This window comes from Oncorhynchus nerka, linkage group LG12, assembly GCF_034236695.1.
Source record: "Oncorhynchus nerka isolate Pitt River linkage group LG12, Oner_Uvic_2.0, whole genome shotgun sequence".
In the NCBI taxonomy this organism is placed as follows: domain Eukaryota; kingdom Metazoa; phylum Chordata; class Actinopteri; order Salmoniformes; family Salmonidae; genus Oncorhynchus; species Oncorhynchus nerka.
In genome coordinates, this window is record NC_088407.1 from 15,347,984 (window position 1) to 15,372,969 (window position 24,986).

The following is a 24,986-nucleotide window of genomic DNA, read 5'->3' on the forward strand; positions in this document are numbered from 1 at the left end:
TTTTGGTCAGGCCATGGTGTGACATGGGTTATGTGTTTGGGTTCGTATTGGGGTTTTATTAGCATTGGGATTGTGTATGATTAGGGGGGTGTCTAGTTAGGCTTGGCTGCCTGAAGCGGTTCTCAATCAGAGTCAGGTGATTCTCGTTGTCTCGGATTGGGAACCGTATTTAGGTAGCCTGAGTTTCACTTTGTATCTTGTGGGTGATTGTTCCTGTCTTTGTGTATTCACCAGATAGGCTGTAATAAGTTTCACGTTCCGTTTGTTGTTTTCATAGTATTAAGTTATTTCATGTATCGTTCCTTTTTCCTTTATTAAAGATCATGAGTAACCACCACGCTGCATTTCGGTCCGACTCTCTTTCTACAACAGACGAACGCCGTTACAGTTGTATGTTTTTCCCCCAACACCACTTTCCATCCATTTGTAAAGCAGACCCTCATGCCAAATTGAGTCAAAAGCTTTTTTGAAAACAAAGCATGAGAAAGAAGACTTTACCTTTGTTTTGGTTTGATTTTTTGTCAATTAGAGTATGCAGGGTGAATACGTGGTCTGTCGTACGGTAATTTGGTAAAAAGCCAATTTGACATTTTCTCATTACACTGTTTTCACTGAGGAAATGTACGAGTCTGCTGTTAATGATAATGCTAAAGAGCTTAAGTATAGCCAATTGGAATTTGTGGTTTGTATATTTTATCATTTCATTTTGGATGCCATCAACACAACAGGCCTTTTTGGGTTGGAGGGTTTGTATTTAGTCAATGTAATTGGAGAATCCAATGGGTTCTGCTAGTCTTTAATAGTTGATTCTATGATTTGTATTTGATAACGTATATATATGTTATGGTGCCAAAAAGATTGGATAAGTGGTTTACCGATACATCTCTGTTTTGGAAATATAACTCTTCGTGTTGTTGTTTGTTTAGAGTTTTCACATTTTTCCAGAAGTGGTTAGAGTCTATGGATTCTTCCATAGAAGAATGTTGTTCCTTCTTTTTCCGTAGTGTATTTCTGTATTGTTTTAGTGATTCACCATAGTGAATGTGTAGATTCAGGTTTTATGGGTCTCTATGTTTTTGATATTTTTCTCAATTTCTTCCTTAGGTTTTTTGTTCTTCATCAAACCATTTGTCATTGTTGTTAATTTTCTTCCGTTTTCTGTTTGACATTTTTAGATTTGATAGGGAAGCTGAGAGGTCATATATACTGTACTGTTTAGATTTTCTACTGCAAAGTTTACACCTTCAAAACAAGTTGTCTAAAAGGGATTGAATTTGTTGTTGCCTAACTGTCTCTCTCTCTCTCTCTCTCTCTCTCTCTCTCTCCTCTCTCCACACTTCCTGTATCTTAACGCACAGTGTACACCGCGCGTTATCTGTCACATAACACACACTCTTTCTCTCTCACAATACACATGCGGTGGCCGCAAATGCAGGAAGCACAGCTCTATCATCAGACAGTGGAAACACAACCACAACATGCAGGGCTGAAGCTGTTCGTTCACTGAAGGACAACTCTACTGACCAATAGTTGTTGTTTTTACAGATGAGAAGAAGAGAGAAGAAACACTTACTGTCTGAGACCTGAGAAGAAAGGAAAGGAGAAGAGGATATAGTAAATGAGATACTTGACTGCTTTCTCTGAGACCTGAGGAGAAGAGAAGAGAGGAGATGATATAGAAAAAGAGAGATACTTTACTCCTTTCTCTGAGACCTGAGGACAAGAGAAGAGAGGAGACAAGAAGAGACAGTATTTTTCTGTTATGATTTTAGTCTCTGATGGAGGATGTTCTTCAGTGATGCAGATGTAACAGCCTGTGAGTCAGGACATGCAATTCTACTACGTGTACGTGGTAAGTTGGTGTGTGTCTGTGTGTGGTGGTGTGTGTGTGTGTGGTGGTGTGTGTGTGTGTGTGTGTGTGGTGTGGTGTGTGTGTGTGTGTGTGTGTGGTGGTGGTGGTGGTGGTGGTGGTGTGTGTGTGTGTGTGTGTGTGTGTGTGTGTGTGTGTGTGTGTGTGTGTTTGTGTATCTAAACTAGCACACTACTTAGAATTAAGCAATGTATTGCTAGGTATGAACAGTAGTGTGTTGGGTAGTAACAGTAGTGTACTGGGTATCAACAGTAGTGTGCTTGGTATATACAGTAGTGTACTGGGTAGTAACAGTAGTGTGTTGGGTATATACAGTAGTGTACTGGGTATGAACAGTAGTGTGTTGGGTAGTAACAGTAGTGTACTGGGTATCAACAGTAGTGTGCTTGGTATATACAGTAGTGTACTGGGTATAAACAGTAGTGTGTTGGGTATCAACAGTAGTGTACTGGGTACCAACAGTAGTGTACTGGGTATAAACAGTAGTGTGTTGGGTATCAACAGTAGTGTACTGGGTACCAACAGTAGTGTACTGGGTATAAACAGTAGTGTACTGGGTATAAACAGTAGTGTACTGGGTATCAACAGTAGTGTACTGGGTATATACAGTAGTGTGCTGGGTAGTAACAGTAGTGTGTTGGGTATGAACAGTAGTGTGTTGGGTATGAACAGTAGTGTGCTGGGTATGAACAGTTGTGTGCTGGGTATATACAGTAGTGTACTGGGTATCAACATTATTATACTGGTATAAACAGTAGTGTGCTGGGTATCAACAGTAGTGTACTGGGTATAAACAGTAGTGTACTGGGTATCAACAGTAGTGTACTGGGTATAAACAGTAGTGTGCTGGGTATATACAGTAGTGTACTGGGTATGAACAGTAGTGTGTTGGGTATAAACAGTAGTGTGCTGGGTATATACAGTAGTGTGCTGGGTAGTAACAGTAGTGTGTTGGGTGTGAACAGTAGTGTGTTGGGTATGAACAGTAGTGTACTGGGTATAAACAGTAGTGTACTGGGTATGAACAGTAGTGTACTGGGTATCAACAGTAGTGTACTGGGTATGAACAGTAGTGTACTGGGTAGTAACAGTAGTGTGTTGGGTATCAACAGTAGTGTACTGGGTATCAACAGTAGTGTACTGGGTATCAACAGTAGTGTGTTGGGTAGTAACAGTAGTGTACTGGGTAGTAACAGTAGTGTGCTGGGTAGTAACAGTAGTGTACTGGGTATCAACAGTAGTGTGTTGGGTAGTAACAGTAGTGTGTTGGGTAGTAACAGTGTAGTGTGCTGGGTAGTAACAGGGGTATCAACAGTAGTGTACTGGGTATCAACAGTAGTGTGTTGGGTAGTAACAGTAGTGTGCTGGGTATCAACAGTAGTGTGTTGGGTAGTAACAGTAGTGTGCTGGGTATCAACAGTAGTGTGCTGGGTATATACAGTAGTGTGCTGGGTATGAACAGTAGTGTGTTGGGTAGTAACAGTAGTGTGCTGTGTACTGCATCAACAGTAGTGTGCTGGGTATAACAGTAGTGTGCTGGGTATATACAGTAGTGTGCTGGGTATCAACAGTAGTGTGCTGGGTATCAACAGTAGTGTATGGGTATCAACAGTAGTGTACTGGGTATAAACAGTAGTGTGTTGGGTATCAACAGTAGTGTACTGGGTACCAACAGTAGTGTACTGGGTATAAACAGTAGTGTGTTGGTACCAACAGTAGTGTACTGGGTACCAACAGTAGTAGTGTACTGGGTATAAACAGTAGTGTACTGGGTATAAACAGTAGTGTACTGTATAAACAGTAGTGTACTGGGTATCAACAGTAGTGTACTGGGTATCAACAGTAGTGTACTGGGTATATACAGTAGTGTGCTGGGTAGTAACAGTAGTGTGTTGGGTAGAACAGTAGTGTGTTGGGTAGTAACAGTAGGTATGAACAGTAGTGTACTGGGTATAAACAGTAGTGTACTGGGTAAACAGTAGTGTACTGGGTAACAGTAGTGTGCTTGGTATAAAGAGTAGTGTACTGGGTATAAACAGTCGTGTACTGGGTATCAACAGTAGTGTACTGGGTATCAACAGTAGTGTGTTGGGTATCAACAGTAGTGTACTGGGTACCAACAGTAGTGTACTGGGTATAAACAGTAGTGTGTTGGGTATCAACAGTAGTGTACTGGGTACCAACAGTAGTGTACTGGGTATAAACAGTAGTGTACTGGGTATAAACAGTAGTGTACTGGGTATAAACAGTAGTGTACTGGGTATCAACAGTAGTGTACTGGGTATATACAGTAGTGTGCTGGGTAGTAACAGTAGTGTGTTGGGTATGAACAGTAGTGTGTTGGGTATGAACAGTAGTGTGCTGGGTATGAACAGTTGTGTGCTGGGTATATACAGTAGTGTACTGGGTATCAACAGTAGTGTGTTGGGTAGTAACAGTAGTGTGTTGGGTAGTAACAGTAGTGTGCTGGGTATCAACAGTAGTGTACTGGGTATCAACAGTAGTGTGTTGGGTAGTAACAGTAGTGTGCTGGGTATCAACAGTAGTGTGTTGGGTAGTAACAGTAGTGTGCTGGGTATCAACAGTAGTGTGCTGGGTATATACAGTAGTGTGCTGGGTATGAACAGTAGTGTGTTGGGTAGTAACAGTAGTGTGCTGGGTATCAACAGTAGTGTGCTGGGTATATACAGTAGTGTGCTGGGTATATACAGTAGTGTGCTGGGTATCAACAGTAGTGTGCTGGGTATCAACAGTAGTGTACTGGGTATCAACAGTAGTGTACTGGGTATAAACAGTAGTGTGTTGGGTATCAACAGTAGTGTACTGGGTACCAACAGTAGTGTACTGGGTATAAACAGTAGTGTGTTGGGTATCAACAGTAGTGTACTGGGTACCAACAGTAGTGTACTGGGTACCAACAGTAGTGTACTGGGTATAAACAGTAGTGTACTGGGTATAAACAGTAGTGTACTGGGTATAAACAGTAGTGTACTGGGTATCAACAGTAGTGTACTGGGTATCAACAGTAGTGTACTGGGTATATACAGTAGTGTGCTGGGTAGTAACAGTAGTGTGTTGGGTATGAACAGTAGTGTGTTGGGTATGAACAGTAGTGTACTGGGTATAAACAGTAGTGTACTGGGTATGAACAGTAGTGTGCTTGGTATAAAGAGTAGTGTACTGGGTATAAACAGTCGTGTACTGGGTATCAACAGTAGTGTATTGGGTATCAACAGTAGTGTGTTGGGTATCAACAGTAGTGTACTGGGTACCAACAGTAGTGTACTGGGTATAAACAGTAGTGTACTGGGTATAAACAGTAGTGTACTGGGTATAAACAGTAGTGTACTGGGTATCAACAGTAGTGTATTGGGTATATACAGTAGTGTGCTGGGTAGTAACAGTAGTGTGTTGGGTATGAACAGTAGTGTGTTGGGTATGAACAGTAGTGTGCTGGGTATGAACAGTTGTGTGCTGGGTATATACAGTAGTGTACTGGGTATCAACATTATTATACTGGTATAAACAGTAGTGTGCTGGGTATCAACATTATTATACTGGTATAAACAGTAGTGTGCTGGGTATCAACAGTAGTGTACTGGGTATAAACAGTAGTGTACTGGGTATCAACAGTAGTGTACTGGGTATAAACAGTAGTGTGCTGGGTATATACAGTAGTGTACTGGGTATGAACAGTAGTGTGTTGGGTATAAACAGTAGTGTGCTGGGTATATACAGTAGTGTGCTGGGTAGTAACAGTAGTGTGTTGGGTATGAACAGTAGTGTGTTGGGTATGAACAGTAGTGTACTGGGTATAAACAGTAGTGTACTGGGTATGAAAAGTAGTGTACTGGGTATCAACAGTAGTGTACTGGGTATGAACAGTAGTGTGTTGGGTATGAACAGTAGTGTACTGGGTATCAACAGTAGTGTGTTGGGTAGTAACAGTAGTGTGCTGGGTATCAACAGTAGTGTACTGGGTATCAACAGTAGTATGTTGGGTAGTAACAGTAGTGTGCTGGGTTTCAACAGTAGTGTGCTGGGTATCAACAGTAGTGTGTTGGGTAGTAACAGTAGTGTACTGGGTAGTAACAGTAGTGTGCTGGGTAGTAACAGTAGTGTACTGGGTATCAACAGTAGTGTGTTGGGTAGTAACAGTAGTGTGTTGGGTAGTAACAGTAGTGTGCTGGGTATCAACAGTAGTGTACTGGGTATCAACAGTAGTGTGCTGGGTAGTAACAGTAGTGTGCTGGGTATCAACATTAGTGTGTTGGGTAGTAACAGTAATGTGCTGGGTATCAACAGTAGTGTGCTGGGTATATACAGTAGTGTGCTGGGTATGAACAGTAGTGTGTTGGGTAGTAACAGTAGTGTGCTGGGTATCAACAGTAGTGTGCTGGGTATATACAGTAGTGTGCTGGGTATATACAGTAGTGTGCTGGGTATCAACAGTAGTGTGCTGGGTATCAACAGTAGTGTACTGGGTATCAACAGTAGTGTACTGGGTATAAACAGTAGTGTGTTGGGTATCAACAGTAGTGTACTGGGTACCAACAGTAGTGTACTGGGTATAAACAGTAGTGTACTGGGTATCAACAGTAGTGTACTGGGTACCAACAGTAGTGTACTGGGTATAAACAGTAGTGTACTGGGTATAAACAGTAGTGTAGTGGGTATCAACAGTAGTGTACTGGGTATATACAGTAGTGTGCTGGGTAGTAACAGTAGTGTGTTGGGTATGAACAGTAGTGTGTTGGGTATGAACAGTAGTGTGCTGGGTATGGACAGTTGTGTGCTGGGTATATACAGTAGTGTACTGGGTATCAACATTATTATACTGGTATAAACAGTAGTGTGCTGGGTATCAACAGTAGTGTACTGGGTATAAACAGTAGTGTACTGGGTATCAACAGTAGTGTGCTGGGTATCAACAGTAGTGTACTGGGTATCAACAGTAGTTTACTGGGTATAAACAGTAGTGTGTTGGGTATCAACAGTAGTGTACTGGGTACCAACAGTAGTGTACTGGGTATAAACAGTAGTGTGTTGGGTATCAACAGTAGTGTACTGGGTACCAACAGTAGTGTACTGGGTATAAACAGTAGTGTACTGGGTATAAACAGTAGTGTACTGGGTATAAACAGTAGTGTACTGGGTATCAACAGTAGTGTACTGGGTATATACAGTAGTGTGCTGGGTAGTAACAGTAGTGTGTTGGGTATGAACAGTAGTGTGTTTGGTATGAACAGTAGTGTGCTGGGTATGAACAGTTGTGTGCTGGGTATATACAGTAGTGTACTGGGTATCAACATTATTATACTGGTATAAACAGTAGTGTGCTGGGTATCAACAGTAGTGTGCTGGGTAGTAACAGTAGTGTGTTGGGTATGAACAGTAGTGTACTGGGTATAAACAGTAGTGTACTGGGTATCAACAGTAGTGTACTGGGTAGTAACAGTAGTGTGTTGGGTATCAACAGTAGTGTACTGGGTATCAACAGTAGTGTACTGGGTATCAACAGTAGTGTGTTGGGTAGTAACAGTAGTGTGCTGGGTATCAACAGTAGTGTACTGGGTATCAACAGTAGTGTGTTGGGTAGTAACAGTAGTGTGCTGGGTATCAACAGTAGTGTGCTGGGTATCAACAGTAGTGTGTTGGGTAGTAACAGTAGTGTACTGGGTAGTAACAGTAGTGTGCTGGGTAGTAACAGTAGTGTACTGGGTATCAACAGTAGTGTGTTGGGTAGTAACAGTAGTGTGTTGGGTAGTAACAGTAGTGTGCTGGGTATCAACAGTAGTGTACTGGGTATCAACAGTAGTGTGTTGGGTAGTAACAGTAGTGTGCTGGGTATCAACAGTAGTGTGTTGGGTAGTAACAGTAGTGTGCTGGGTATCAACAGTAGTGTGCTGGGTATATACAGTAGTGTGCTGGGTATATACAGTAGTGTGCTGGGTATCAACAGTAGTGTGCTGGGTATAAACAGTAGTGTACTGGGTATCAACAGTAGTGTACTGGGTATAAACAGTAGTGTTCTGGGTATATACAGTAGTGTACTGGGTATCAACATTATTATACTGGTATAAACAGTAGTGTGCTGGGTATCAACAGTAGTGTACTGGGTATAAACAGTAGTGTACTGGGTATCAACAGTAGTGTACTGGGTATAAACAGTAGTGTGCTGGGTATATACAGTAGTGTACTGGGTATGAACAGTAGTGTGTTGGGTATAAACAGTAGTGTGCTGGGTAGTAACAGTAGTGTGCTGGGTATCAACAGTAGTGTGTTGGGTAGTAACAGTAATGTGCTGGGTATCAACAGTAGTGTGCTGGGTATATACAGTAGTGTGTTGGGTATCAACAGTAGTGTACTGGGTACCAACAGTAGTGTACTGGGTATAAACAGTAGTGTGTTGGGTATCAACAGTAGTGTACTGGGTACCAACAGTAGTGTACTGGGTATAAACAGTAGTGTACTGGGTATAAACAGTAGTGTACTGGGTATAAACAGTAGTGTACTGGGTATAAACAGTAGTGTACTGGGTATCAACAGTAGTGTACTGGGTATATACAGTAGTGTGCTGGGTAGTAACAGTAGTGTGTTGGGTATGAACAGTAGTGTGTTTGGTATGAACAGTAGTGTGCTGGGTATGAACAGTTGTGTGCTGGGTATATACAGTAGTGTACTGGGTATCAACATTATTATACTGGTATAAACAGTAGTGTGCTGGGTATCAACAGTAGTGTGCTGGGTAGTAACAGTAGTGTGTTGGGTATGAACAGTAGTGTACTGGGTATAAACAGTAGTGTACTGGGTATCAACAGTAGTGTACTGGGTAGTAACAGTAGTGTGTTGGGTATCAACAGTAGTGTACTGGGTATCAACAGTAGTGTACTGGGTATCAACAGTAGTGTGTTGGGTAGTAACAGTAGTGTGCTGGGTATCAACAGTAGTGTACTGGGTATCAACAGTAGTGTGTTGGGTAGTAACAGTAGTGTGCTGGGTATCAACAGTAGTGTGCTGGGTATCAACAGTAGTGTGTTGGGTAGTAACAGTAGTGTACTGGGTAGTAACAGTAGTGTGCTGGGTAGTAACAGTAGTGTACTGGGTATCAACAGTAGTGTGTTGGGTAGTAACAGTAGTGTGTTGGGTAGTAACAGTAGTGTGCTGGGTATCAACAGTAGTGTACTGGGTATCAACAGTAGTGTGTTGGGTAGTAACAGTAGTGTACTGGTATCAACATTATTATACTGGTATAAACAGTAGTGTGCTGGGTATCAACAGTAGTGTACTGGGTATAAACAGTAGTGTACTGGGTATCAACAGTAGTGTACTGGGTATAAACAGTAGTGTGCTGGGTATATACAGTAGTGTACTGGGTATGAACAGTAGTGTGTTGGGTATAAACAGTAGTGTGCTGGGTATATACAGTAGTGTGCTGGGTAGTAACAGTAGTGTGTTGGGTATGAACAGTAGTGTACTGGGTATAAACAGTAGTGTACTGGGTATCAACAGTAGTGTACTGGGTATCAACAGTAGTGTGTTGGGTATCAACAGTAGTGTACTGGGTATCAACAGTAGTGTGCTGGGTAGTAACAGTAGTGTACTGGGTACCAACAGTAGTGTGCTTGGTATATACAGTAGTGTACTGGGTATCAACAGTAGTGTGCTTGGTATATACAGTAGTGTACTGGGTATCAACAGTAGTGTACTGGGTATCAACAGTAGTGTGCTGGGTATATACAGTAGTGTGCTGGGTATCAACAGTAGTGTGCTTGGTATATACAGTAGTGTACTGGGTATCAACAGTAGTGTACTGGGTATCAACAGTAGTGTACTGGGTAGTAACAGTAGTGTACTGGGTATCAACAGTAGTGTGCTTGGTATATACAGTAGCCTATTTCTGACTCCACGTCAACTACTCATAGTATGTTCTGCTAGGAGTTAGCTGCTGTCTGTCTTCACATTATCATGATCACAGTTCATATTGTCTTTACGGCATCTTACTACCAGTGGAGGCTACTAAGGGGAGGACGGCTCATAATAATGGCTGGAATAGAGGTTCTCCTTCAATGAAACACAATAAACCTCAGGGGTAGTTTCATCAGCTTCTGGAACAATATTAAATGGCTGGCAACTGTGAATGAACTTCTTATGTCTTGTATTTTGCACCTGAGGAGCTGCTCGCCTTTTTAATATTGCAAGGAGAACCTGCTTCTATTCATGATAATTCATTTTATACATAAAGCACATTTCAGGCACCCAAGGCACAACTCAACATGATAAAAAAAAAAAGTACACAACAAATCACCGAAGTCACGATATTAAAAACAGACCGTGCACAGATGGAAAGCACATTGAATTTACAATGTGTTTTTGAAAGTATAATTTCATTACAAGGAAGAGTGTTTTTCTAATGATTATTTAAGATTATTACACTTTAAAGGATAAACAGTAGTTTCTGTTTCACCCCCTGGAGTCAATGTCTGATTAGCCTAATAAAGGGTTTTACAACTTCCCTCTGGGAGGATCAGTGATATGAAATCTCTCCTCTTAAAACGGATTTATGGTTCATTGAAGTGAATGACCGACCGCATGCTGCCGCTTGTACTGGAGAGGGGATGAAACCATGGCCCTTACATTACCATGGCCCTTACATTACCATGGCCCTTACATTACCATGGCCCTTACATTACCATGGCCCTTACATTACCATGGCCCTTACATTACCATGGCCCTTACATTACCATGGCCCTTACATTACCATGGCCCTTACATTACCATGGCCCTTACATTACCATGGCCCTTACATTACCATGGCCCTTACATTACCATGGCCCTTACCTTACCATGGTCCTTACCTTACCATGGCCCTTACATTACCATGGCCCTTACCTTACCATGGCCCTTACATTACCATGGCCCTTACATTACCATGGCCCTTACATTACCATGGCCCTTACATTACCATGGCCCTTACATTACCATGGCCCTTACATTACCATGGCCCTTACATTACCATGGCCCTTACATTACCATGGCCCTTACATTACCATGGCCCTTACCTTACCATGGCCCTTACATTACCATGGCCCTTACATTACCATGGCCCTTATATTACCATGGCCCTTACATTACCATGGCCCTTACATTACCATGGCCCTTACATTACCATGGCCCTTACCTTACCATGGCCCTTATGGCCCTTACCTTACCATGGCCCTTACGGCCCTTACATTACCATGGCCCTTACATTACCATGACCCTTACATTACCATGGCCCTTACATTACCATGGCCCTTACATTACCATAGCCCTTACATTACCATGGCCCTTACGGCCCTTACATTACCATGGCCCTTACATTACCATGGCCCTTGCGGCCCTTACCTTACCATGGCCCTTACATTACCATGGCCCTTACATTACCATGGCCCTTACATTACCATGGCCCTTACATTACCACGGCCCTTACATTACCACGGCCCTTACATTACCACGGCCCTTACATTACCATGGCCCTTACATTACCATGGCCCTTACCTTACCATGGCCCTTACCTTACCATGGCCCTTACATTACCATGGCCCTTACCTTACCATGGCCCTTACCTTACCATGGCCCTTACATTACCATGGCCCTTACATTACCATGGCCCTTACATTACCATGGCCCTTACCTTACCATGGCCCTTACATTACCATGGCCCTTACGGCCCTTACATTACCATGGCCCTTACATTACCATGGCCCTTACATTACCATGGCCCTTACATTACCATGGCCCTTACGGCCCTTACATTACCATGGCCCTTACATTACCATGGCCCTTGCGGCCCTTACATGACCATGGCCCTTACATTACCATGGCCCTTACATTACCATGGCCCTTACCTTACCATGGCCCTTACATTACCATGGCCCTTACGGCCCTTATATTACCATGGCCCTTACATTACCATGGCCCTTACCTTACCATGGCCCTTACCTTACCATGGCCCTTACCTTACCATGGCCCTTACCTTACCATGGCCCTTACCTTACCATGGCCCTTACATTACCATGGCCCTTACCTTACCATGGCCCTTACCTTACCATGGCCCTTACATTACCATGGCCCTTACGGCCCTTATATTACCATGGCCCTTACCTTACCATGGCCCTTACATTACCATGGCCCTTACATTACCATGGCCCTTACATTACCATGGCCCTTACATTACCACGGCCCTTACATTACCACGGCCCTTACATTACCACGGCCCTTACATTACCATGGCCCTTACATTACCATGGCCCTTACATTACCATGGCCCTTACATTACCATGGCCCTTACCTTACCATGGCCCTTACATTACCATGGCCCTTACATTACCATGGCCCTTACATTACCACGGCCCTTACATTGCTACATGTAGATCAGGACCTGTGGAGCCCCTCTTGACGACTTTCTCCAGGAGTGTGTTTTTCTGTGTGTTTTTCTGAACCTCCACCACTAACAATCTAACCCTCCACCCTCCACCACTGACAATCTATCCCTCCACCACTGACAATCTAACCCTCCACCCTCCATCACTGACAATCTAACCCTCCATCACTGACAATCTAACCCTCCTCCCTCCACCACTAACAATCTAACCCTCCACCCTCCACCACTGACAATCTATCCCTCCACCACTGACAATCTAACCCTCCACCCTCCATCACTGACAATCTAACCCTCCACCCTCCACCACTAACAATCTAACCCTCCACCCTCCACCACTGACAATCTAACCCTCCACCCTCCATCACTGACAATCTAACCCTCCTCCCTCCACCACTGACAATCTAACCCTCCATCACTGACAATCTAACCCTCCATCACTGACAATCTAACCCTCCTCCCTCCACCACTGACAATCTAACCATCCACCACTGACAATCTAACCCTCCACCACTGACAATCTAACCCTCCTCCCTCCACCACTGGCAATCTAACCCTCCATCACTGACAATCTAACCCTCCACCACTGACAATCTAACCCGCCACCCCACTGACAATCTAACCCTCCATCACTGACAATCTAACCCTCCACCACTGACAATCTAACCCTCCACCCCACTGACAATCTAATCCTCCATCACTGACAATCTAACCCTCCATCACTGACAATCTATCCCCTCATCACTGACAATCTAACCCTCCTTCACTAACAATCTAACCCTCCACCCTCCATCACTGACAATCTATCCCTCCACCACTGACAATCTAACCCTCCACCACTGACAATCTAACCCTCCACCACTGACAATCTAATCCTCCATCACTGACAATCTAACCCTCCATCACTGACAATCTATCCCTCCATCACTGACAATCTATCCTTCCATCACTGACAATCTATCCCCTCATCACTGACAATCTAACCCTCCTTCACTGACAATCTATCCCTCCACCACTGACAATCTAATCCTCCATCACTGACAATCTAATCCTCCATCACTGACAATCTATCCCTCCATCACTGACAATCTATCCTTCCATCACTGACAATCTATCCCCTCATCACTGACAATCTAACCCTCCTTCACTGACAATCTATCCCTCCATCACTGACAATCTATCCCTCCATCACTGACAATCTAACCCTCCACCACTGACAATCTAACCCTCCACCCTCCACCACTGACAATCTAACCCTCCACCCCACTGACAATCTAACCCTCCATCACTGACAATCTAACCCTCCATCACTGACAATCTAACCCTCCACCACTGACAATCTAACCCTCCATCACTGACAATCTAACCCTCCATCACTGACAATCTAACCCTCCACCCTCCACCACTGACAATCTAACCCTCCACCACTGACAATCTAACCCTCCATCACTGACAATCTAACCCTCCACCCTCCACCACTGACAATCTAACCCTCCACCACTGATGAGGAGAGGATCATCCAGCAGAATGGTAATAACAAAAATCTAACTGTTCTATCTCACGGGCGGCAGGGTAGCCTAGTGGTTAGAGCGTTGGACTAGTAACCGGAAGGTTGCAAGTACAAATCCCCGAGCTGACAATCTGTCGTTCTGCCCCTGAACAAGGCAGTTAACCCACTGTTCCTAGGCCGTCATTGAAAATAAGAATTTGTTCTTAACTGACTTGCCTAGTAAAATAAATAAAAAATAAAAAACGTGCAATTATGTCCGAGGGAGAAAAAAAACGGTGTTTGTTTACAGTAACTTTTGTTGTTGTTGTAACATCCCAGACGTGGCAGTTTCACAATGAAGGATTCTAGCTTTAAACGTCAAGCGCGTTATAATGCAGCTCTAGTGAGGATCTAAATAAATCCCAGCCTCACTGAATGGACTGCTCTCTGACTGCTATATTTACACTATAAAAAAAATAATATCTTACCATTTTACCGTAATTACACTATTGGTAGAGTATGAGCCAGAGTCCAACAGAGTAATCTCACTAAATACTTTCTACAACGGTAATGATCGTAAATCTAGCTTTTCCTGTAATCCACTAGAGGTAGAGAGAGGAGTGGATGTGAGAGAGGGATGGAGAGAGAGAGAGGGAGAGAGAGGAGGGAAAGTGGGGGTGAGAAGGAAAAAGGGAGAGACAGAGAGAGAGAGAGAGAGAGAGAGGTAGAGAGAGAGAGAGAGAGAGAGAGAGAGAGAGAGAGAGAGAGAGAGAGAGAGAGGTAGAGAGTAGTGGATGTGGGGGAGAGAGAGGGAGGGAGAGGAGGGAAAGTGGGGGTGGGATGGAAAGAGAGATGAGGGAGAGAGAGGAGGGAAAGTGGGGGAGGGATGAGAGAGAAAGATAGAGAGATGGATGGATCTCTCAAGAGTTAGAGAGAGAGAGGAGAGAAGTGGAGGAGGTATAGAGAGAGGCAGCGACGGAGAGATGGAGGAGAGAGGAGTCTAGGTCTGAATGGGACTTCAAGGGTCTCGCCCTGTTAAAAGTTGAGGTTGAAAATACCTCAGCTAATGAGGATAAATCAACTATCCACTCCTATTACGACTCTATGGGACTAGACAACTCTTCTTGATTCAGTGCCAACACACACACAGAGGACCCAGAGACAGACACACACACACACACACACACACACACACACACACACACACACAGAGGTCCCAGAGTGGTACTGTTCCTCTATGGAAAGCGCACTGGGTACATATCTCATGTGTGTTTGTTTGATGTATCTATGGAGGAGACAGTAGGGGACACACACACACGTCCATCAGATGTATCTATGGAGGAGACAGTAGGACACACACACACACACACACACACACACACAGAGGTCCCAGAGTGGTACTGTTCCTCTATGGAAAGCGCACTGGGTACATATCTCATGTGTGTTTGCTTTCCTCACCGTCCATCAGATGTATCTATGGAGGAGACAGTAGGGGACACACACACACACACACACACACACACACACACACACACACACACACACACACACACACACACACACACACACACACACACACACACACACACACACACACACACACACACAGCATCACATCATCACAGCATCACAGCGGCATCCTGCAGTACTGTATGTTCTTCCAGTGTCTCTCTGGGCGATGAGTCTCTCTTCCTTCTGAACACTCAGTTCCATTGTGTGTGTGTGTGTGTGTGTGTGTGTCTGACTCCCTCTTTGTGTGTGTGTGCCTGTGTGTCTGTCTCTGTTTCTGTGTGTGTGAGTGCGGTACTTGCACCACGGTCTGTGTGTCGATGTATTGTGCATATTGTTCAGGACCAGATATGAGTCACTGAAGGGAGATCAGGTATCGTACTGGGATTAGAGACTTAGCTGTTGAACATGATGACAAATCAAAAATCTTAAATGCAAAAATAGATCATGATATCAAGAAGCAAAGGTGACAATACAAAACACCAACGTTTTCGGCATCAAGCCATCATCATCATCATCATCATCAAATAAAACCAAATTGTATTAGTCACATGCGCCAAATACAACAGGTGTAGACCTTGCAGTGAAATGCTTACTTACGAGTCCCTGACCAACAATGCACTTTAAAAAAATATGGATAAGAATAAGAAGTAACAAGTAATTAAAGAGCAGCAGTAAAATAACGATAGTGATACTATATACAGGGGGTACCGGTACAGAGTCAATGTGGAAACTATATACAGGGGGTACCGGTACAGAGTCAATGTGGAAACTATATACAGGGGGTACCGGTACAGAGTCAATGTGGAGACTATATACAGGGGGTACCGGTACAGAGTCAATGTGGAGACTATATACAGGGGGTACCGGTACAGAGTCAATGTGGAGACTATATACAGGGGGTACCGGTACAGAGTCAATGTGGAGACTATATACAGGGGGTACCGGTACAGAGTCAATGTGGAGACTATATACAGGGGGTACCGGTACAGAGTCAATGTGGAGACTATATACAGGGGGTACCGGTACAGAGTCAATGTGGAGACTATATACAGGGGGTACCGGTACAGAATCAATGTGGAGACTATATACAGGGGGTACCGAGTCACAGAGTCAATGTGGAGACTATATACAGGGGGTACCGGTACAGAGTCAATGTGGAGACTATATACAGGGGGTACCGGTACAGAGTCAATGTGGAGACTATATACAGGGGGTACCGGTACAGAGTCAATGTGGAGACTATATACAGGGTGTACCGGTACAGAGTCAATGTGGAGACTATATACAGGGGGTACTGGTACAGAGTCAATGTGGAGACTATATAGAGGGGGGAAACGGTACACAGTCAATGTGCAGGGGCACCGGTTAGTTGAGGTAATATGTACAGTACATGTACAGTTGAAGTCGGAAGTTTACATACACCATAGCCAAATACATTTAAACTCAGTTCTTCACAATTACTGACATTTAATTCTAGTAAAAATTACCTGTCTTAGGTCAGTTAGGATCACCACTTTATTTTAAGAATGTGAAATGTCAGAAGAGTAGTAGAGAGAATGATTTATCTCAGCTTTTATTTCTTTCATCACATTCCCAGTGGGTCAGAAGTTTACATACACTCAATTAGTAATTGGTAGCATTGCCAAAAATTGTTTAACTTGGGTCAAACGTTTCGGGTAGCCTTCCACAAGCTTCCCACAATAAGTTGGGTGAACTTTGGTCCATTCCTCTTGACAGAGCTGGTGTAACTGAGTCAGGTTTGTAGGCCACCTTGGTCGCGCACACTTTTTCAGTTCTGCCCACACATTTTCTATAGAATTGAGGTCAGGGCTTTGTGATGGCCACTCCCACACCTTGACTTCGTTCTCCTTAAGCCATTTTGCCACAACTTTGGAAGTATGCTTGGGGTCATTGTCCATTTGGAAGACCCATTTGCAACCAAGCTTTAACTTCCTGACTGATGTCTTCAGATGTTGCTTCAATATATCCACATCATTTTCCAACCTCGTGATGCCATCTATTTTGTGAAGTGCACCAGTCCCTCCTGCAGCACAGCACCCCCACAACATGATGCTGCCACCCCCGTGCTTCACCATTTGGATGATGTTCTTCGGCTTGCAAGCCTCCCTCTTTTCCCTCCAAACATAAAGATGGTCGTTATGGCCAAACAGTTCTATTTTTGTTTCATCAGACCAGAGGACATTTCACCAAAAAGAACGATCTTTGTCCCCATGTGCAGTTGCAAACCGTAGTCTGGCTTTTTTATGGCGGTTTTGGAGCAGTGGCTTCTTCCTTGCTGAGCGGCCTTTCAGGTTATGTCGATATAGGTCTCGTTGTACTGTAAATATAGATACTTTTGTACCTATTTCCTCCAACATCTTCACAACGTCCTTTGGTGTTGTTCTGGGATTGATTTGCACTTTTCGCAACAAAGTATCTAGGAGACAGAACGCGTCTCCTTCCTGAGCGTATAATGACTGCTTGGTCCCATGGTGTTTATACTTGCCTACTATTGTTTGTACAGATGAACGTGGTACCTTCAGGCATTTGAAAATTGCTCCCAAGGATGAACCAGACTTGTGGAGGTCTGCAATATTTTTGTAGACCTTGGCTGATTTCTTTTGATTTTCCCATGAGAAAAGAGGCACTGAGTTTGAAGGTAGGCCTTGAAATACATCCACAGGTACACCTCCAATTGACTCAAATAATGTCAATTAGCCTATCAGAAGCTTCTAAAGCCATGACATAATTTTTGAAGGCAGTCAACTTAGTGTATGTAAACTTCTGACCCACTGGAATTGTGATACATTGAATTATAAGTGAAATAATCTGTTAGAAAAATAAATTGTTAGAAAAATAAATTGTTAGAAAAATGACTTGCACAAAGTAGAAGTTCTTACCAACTTGCCAAAACTTTGTGGAGTGGTTGAAAAACAAGTTTTAACGACTCCAACCTAAGTGTATGTAAACTTCCGACTTCAACTGTAGGTAGAGTTTTTAAAGTGACTATGCATAAATAATAACAGAGAGTAGCAGCGGCGTAAAAGGGTGGGGGGGCAATGCAAATAGTCTGGGTAGCCATTTGATTATGTGTTCAGGAGTCTCATGGCTTGGCGGTAGAAGCTGTTTAGAAGCCTTTTGGACCTAGACTTGGCGCTCTGGTTCTGCTTGCCGTGTGGTAGCAGAGAGAACAATCTATGATTTGGGTGGCTGGAGTCTTTGACAATTTAGGGCCTTCCTCTGACACCGCCTGTTATAGAGGACCTGGATAGCAGGAAGTTTGGCCCCAGTAGTACACACACTCTCTGTAGTGCCTTGCGGTTGGAGGCCGAGCAGTTGCCGTACCAGGCAGTGATGCAACCAGTCAGGATGCTGTCCATGGTGCAGCTGTGAAATTTCCAAATTGGTGAAATGAGATGAAAAAAATTACTTGTTTCAAAAAATAAAAATAAAAAAACAATGGAAAAGTGGTGCTTGCATATGTATTCACCCGCTTTGCTATGAAGCCCCTAAATAAGATCTGGTGCAACCAATTCACTTCAGAAGTCACAAAATTAGTTTAAAAAAAGTCCACCTGTGTGCAATCTAAGTGTCACATGATCTGTCACATGATCTCAGTATATATATACAACTGTTCTGAAAGGCCCCAGAGTCTGCAACACCACAAAGCAAGAGGCACCACCAAGCAAGCAGCACCATGAAGACCAAGGAGCTCTCCAAACAGGTCAGGGACAAAGTTGTGGAGAAGTACAGATCAGGGTTGGGTTATAAAAAACTTTGAACTTTGAACATCCCACGGAGCACCATTAAATCCATTATATAAAAACATGGAAAGAATATGGCACCACAACAAACCTGCCAAGAGAGAATTCCAAGAGGGAATTAATCAGAGAGGCAACAAAGAGATCAAAGATAACCCATAAGGAGCTACAAAGCTCCACAGTGGAGATTGGAGTATCTGTCCATAGGACCACTTTAAGCTGTACACTCCACAGAGGTGAGCTTTATGGAAGAATGGCCAGAAAAAAAGCCATTGTTTAAAGAAAAAAATAAGCAAACATGTTTGGTGTACGCCAAACGGCATGTTGGAGACTCCCCAAACATATTGTCAGATGAAACAAAAATGTAGCTTTTTGGCCATCAAGGAAAACGCTACGTCTGGCGCAAACCTCTCATCATCCAGAGACACCCAACACCTCTCATCACCCAGAGAAGACCATCCCTACAGTGAAGCATGGTGGTGGCAGCATCATGCTGTGGGGATGTTTTTCATCGGCAGGGACTGGGAAACGGGTCAGAATTGAAGGAATGATGGATGGAGCTAAATACAGGGAAATTCCTAAGGGAAACCTGGGAACAGTCTTCCAGAGATTTGAGACTGGGACGGAGGTTCACCTTCCAGCAGGACAATGACCCTAATCATACTGCAAAAGCAACATGAGTGGTTTAAGGGGAAACATTTAAATGTCTTAGAATGGCCTATCAAAGCCCAGACCTCAATCAAATTGAGAATCTGTGGTATGACTTAAATATTGCTGTACACCAGCAGAACCCATCCAACTTCAAAGAGCTGGAGCAGTTTTGCCTTGAAGAATGGGCAATTATCCCAGTGACTACATGTGCCAAGCTTATAGAGACATACCCCCAAGAGACTTAATGCTGTAATTGATGCAAAAGGTGTCTCTACAAAGTATTGACTTTGGGGGGGTGAATAGTTATGTACGCTTAAGTTTTGGGGGTTTATTTCTTGTTTGTTCACAATAAAAAATATTTTGCATCTTCAATGTGGTAGGCATGTTGTGTAAATCAAATGACCCCCCCCTCCCAAAATAAAATGATTTTTATTTCCAGGTTGTAAGACAACAAACTAGGAAAAATGCCAAGGGGGTGAATACTTTCACTAGCCACTGTAAGCAGAGTATACATTGTTGGTTGCTAAAGGAAATATTTCATCTAATCTCATCTGTGTACTGAGACAGCAGTTTCGATGATAAAGAAGCATCCTTATATTGGACTTCTATTATCCTCAAAGAGAGTTTGAGTATCTCTTTGCTCAGTCAGTTGTTGTCGTTCATGGTTGGATGGTGAGCCACCCAGAAGCATCGCTTTGGGGCTGAGAGGTGGAGAGCAACCCAGTTGTTGACGGTTCCTGACTCACAATGCTTGACTTACTGTACTTAACCTACTTTACGTAAGAGATGTTAAGACTCCCAGTGTCAGCAGACCCAACATCAAAGCCCCTTCTCCGATAGTTTTCCCATTTCCCCTCTATTCCCAATGGAGGAATTACCGCCGGATCCAAAATGGCGTCCGACTCTCTGTAGCTTTCATCACAAGATGGATGGCCATCCAGGGAACTGGGGCATGGTCTGCCATAGTAGGTAGTAGGTGGCCTAGTGGTTAGAGCATTGGGCCAGTAACCAAAAGGTTGCTGGATTGAATCCCCGAGCTGACAAGGTCGTTCTGCCCCTGAACAAGGCAGTTAACCCACTGTTTCCTGGTAGGCCGTCATTGTAAATAAGAATTTGTTCTTATCTGACTTGCCTAGTTAAATAAAGGTTACATTTAAAAATATATATATAATAATTATTCTAATGACCTCTTTCTATTTACCTATGATCTCTTCCTGTCTCTTCCTGTCCATCAGTTATTGGACAATCTGGTGTTCTATCTATGGTCTGGTTATACAGTGCATTCGGAAAGTTTTCAGACCCCTTCACTTTTCCACATGTTTTTTTACGTACAGCCTTATTCTAAAAATGTAAACAAAAAATTATTCCCTCATCAATCTACACACAATACCCCATAATGACATCACAGTACCCCATAATGACAAAGCAAAAACTGTTTTTTAGACATTTTAGAAAATGTATTAAAAAAATCACATTTAAGTATTCAGACTCTTTACTCAGATTTGACGCTACAAGCTTGGCACACCTGTATGTGGGGAGTTACTCCCATTCTTCTCTGCAGATCCTCTCAAGCTCTGTCAGATTGGATGGGGAGCGTCACTGCACAGCTATTTTCAGGTCTCTCCAGAGATGTTCAATCGGGCTCAAGTCCGGGCTCTGGCTGGGCCACTCAAGGACATTCAGAGGCTTAGGACACAGCCACTCCTGCATTGTCTTGGCTGTGTCCTTAGGGTTGTTGTCCTGTTGGAAGGTGAACCTTCACCCCAGTCTGAAGTCCTGAGTGCTCTGGAGCAGGTTTTCATCAAAGATCTCTCTGTACTTTGCTCCGTTCATCTTTCCCTAGATCCTGACTAGTCTCCGAATCCCTGCTGCTGAAAAACATCCCCACAGTATGATGCTGCCACCACCATGCTTCATAGTAGGATCGTAGTGGCCAGGTAACGAGCAGTGCCTGGTTTCCTCCAGACATGACACTTGGCATTTGGTTTCATCAGACCAGAGAATCTTGTTTCTCATGGTCTGAGAGACCTTTAGGTGCCTTTTGGCAAACTCCAAGCGGGCTGTCATGCGCCTTTTACTGAAGAGTGGCTTCCATCTGGCCACTTTACCAGAATGGCCTGATTGATGGAGTGCTGCAGAGATTGTTATCCTCTGGAATGTTCTCCCATCACAGAGGAACTCTGGAGCTCTGTCAGAGTGACCATCGGGTTCTTGGTCACCTCCCTGACCAAGGCCCTTCTCTCCCAATTTCTCAGTTTGGCTGGGTGGCCAGCTCTAGGAAGAGGGACCTTCAATGCTGCAGACATGTTTTGGTACGCTTCCCCAGATCTGTGCCGTGACACAATCCTGTCTCTGAGCTCTACGGAGAAATTCCTTTGACCTCATGGCTTGATTTTTGCTCTGACATGCACTGTCAACTGTGGACCTTACATAGACAGGTGTGTGCCTTTCCAAATCATGTCCAATAAATTGAATTTACCACAGGTGGACTCCAATCAAGTTGTAAAAACATCTCAAGGATGATCAATAGAAACATGATGCACCTGAGTTCAATGTTGAGTCTCATAGCAAAGGGTCTGAATACTTATGCAAATAAGATATTTCTGTTTTTTATTTGTAATAAATGTGCAAACATTTCTACAAACCTGTTGTCTCTTTGTCATTATACGGTATTATGTGTAGATTGATGAGGATAAAAAGTCTGTAACGTAACAATATATGGAAAAAGTAAAGGGGTCTGAATACTTTCCGAATGCATTGTACAATTCATTTGGAAAGTTTTCAGACCTCTTGACTTTTTCCACGTTGTGTTACCTTACAGCCTTTTTCTAAAATGGATTAAATAAATAAAAAATCTATCTACACATAATACCCCATAATGATCTTTTTTTTAAAACATTTTTTTTACATTTCTTAAAACAAAAAACTTAAATACCTTGATTATGTATGTGTATCTATAGTCTGATCAGGTCTCTAGTCATTGTCATTCATAAGTCATTGATAGGTAGGCTTATGGTTATCTAGCAGACTATTGAGTACCCACAAAAACCTTGTTGTTGTCAGAACTATGTTTAACCCACTGAACTATCAGGAACTACACTCTAAAAAAAAGTGCTATCTTGAACCTAAAAGGGGTTTTCGACTGTCCACATAGGAGGACCCTTTGAAGAACCCTTATTTGGTTCCAGGTAGAACCCTTTTGGGTTCCCATTCCACAGATGGTTGCAAATGGAACTCGAAAGGGTTCTACTTGGAACGAAAAAGGGTTCTCCTACGGGAAAAGAACCATTTTGGAACCCTTTTTTTCTCTTGAATGTAGTGGTGGATTATTAGTGGAATTTTCTATCAATAACCTCCACCAGTTTTCAACGTAGCCTAGAACCCTTTCCCTCCACATAGAATTATTTGAGAATAATTTTTATTCTAAGTATGTGAACATAAGACTTTATCAGTGCTCCCTAACTATGATTTTAATTGGATATAATTCAAGGTTATTGGAGAAGGGATTTAGACTTTGGCTTTCTCTCTCTCTCTCACACACACACACACACACACACACACACACACACACACACACACACACACACACACACACACACACACACACACACACACACACACACACACACACCGTACTGCATTGACCTGGACTGGATACATTTGATATTAAACTGTTTGAATGTGACCTAATTGACCAACCAATCATCAATACTCTATGTAAGGGATAACCAACGAGGGGCTATGCGTTCTATAGAAAATAATGAATACCTTTCAAAGTGTGCATTATTTTCCAGAGAACTTATCCCTTTAATACCATGGCCATCATTTAACACATTTGCCACTAGAAATGTGTTCAACATCCACTGAAGTAGCTAACAAGTAGATAGCTACAGTAGTTACCGTGGTAACCAAACAGACTTGCTAGTTTGGGCTAACTTAACCATCAGTCCATTACCAATACTGTTTTCAATTTGACTTTTGCTTTCAAAAGCAGGTCAAAGAAAACATGTAAAAATGAACTATAGCCGTTGAATTCTACCGTGCTGATATACCGTGCGTTACAGGGAAATAATGCACACTCTAGAATCCCCTGCCAATCAGAAACGAGTATTCAACAATGCCATGTTATATTATAATCAATATTACAAACTGTGTGGTTCCAGCCCTGAATGCTGATTGGCTGACGGCTGTGATATATCAGACCGTATACCATGGGAATGACAATACATTTATTTTTACTGCTCTAATTACATTGGTAACCAGTTTATAACAGCAATAAGGCACCTCGGGGGTTTGTGATATATGGCCAACACACCATGACTAGACTATACAGTTGAAGTCGGAAGTTTACATACACCATAGCCAAATACATTTAAACTCAGTTTTTCACAATTCCTGACATTTAATCCTAGTAAAAATTCCCTGTTTTAGGTCAGTTAGGATCACCACTTTATTTTAAGAATGTGAAATGTCAGAATAATAGTAGAGAGAATGATTTATTTAAGCTTTTCTTTCCTTCATCACATTCCCAGTGGGTCAGAAGTTTACATACACTCAATTAGTATTTGGTAGCATTGCCTTTAAATTGTTTAACTTGGGTCAAATATTTTGTGTAGCCTTCCACAAGCTTCCCACAATAAGTTGGGTGAATATTGGCCCATTCCTTCTTACAAAGCTGGTGTAACTGAATCGGGTTTGTAGGTCTCCTTGCTCGCACACTCTTTTTCAGTTCTGCCCACACATTTTCTATTGAGGTCTTGAGGTCAGGATTGAGGTCAGGGCTTTGTGATGGCCACTCAAATACCTTGACTTTGTTGTCCTTAAGCCATTTTACCACAACTTTGAAAGTATGCTTGGGGTCATTGTCCATTTGGAAGACCCATTTGTGACCAAGTGTTAACTTCCTGACTGATGTCTTGAGATGTTGCTTCAATATATCCACATAATTTTCCGTCCTCATGATGCCGTCTATTTTGTGAAGTGCACCAGTTGCTCCTGCAGCAAAGCACCCCCACAACATGATGCTGCCACTCCTGTGCTTCACGGTTGGGATGGTGTTCTTCGGCTTGCAAGATCCCCCTTCTTCCTCCAAACATAACGATGGTCATTATGGCCAAACAGTTCTATTTTTGTTTCACCAGACCAGAGGACATTTCTCCATACAGTACGATCTTTGTCCCCATGTGCAGTTGCAAACCGTAGTCTGGCTTTTTTATGGCGGTTTTGGAGCAGTGGCTTCTTCCTTGCTGAGCGGCCTTACAGGTTATGTCGATATAAGAC

The 24,986-nt window shown here is 43.0% G+C and overlaps 1 protein-coding gene across 2 annotated transcripts in view; it reads left to right on the plus strand.

Moving 5' to 3' along the window:
* Positions 1-1,400: 1,400 nt before the first annotated feature.
* LOC115139036 (rho GTPase-activating protein 6-like) overlaps positions 1,401-24,986 on the plus strand; it is a 178,702-nt gene continuing 155,116 nt past the window's right edge. For both annotated transcript variants that reach the window (XM_065025273.1, XM_065025274.1), the window contains exon 1: positions 1,401-1,852. In XM_065025273.1, the coding sequence (XP_064881345.1) occupies positions 1,829-1,852 (24 nt within the window). In that variant the 5' untranslated portion in view covers positions 1,401-1,828. The remainder of the gene's footprint in view (positions 1,853-24,986) is intronic.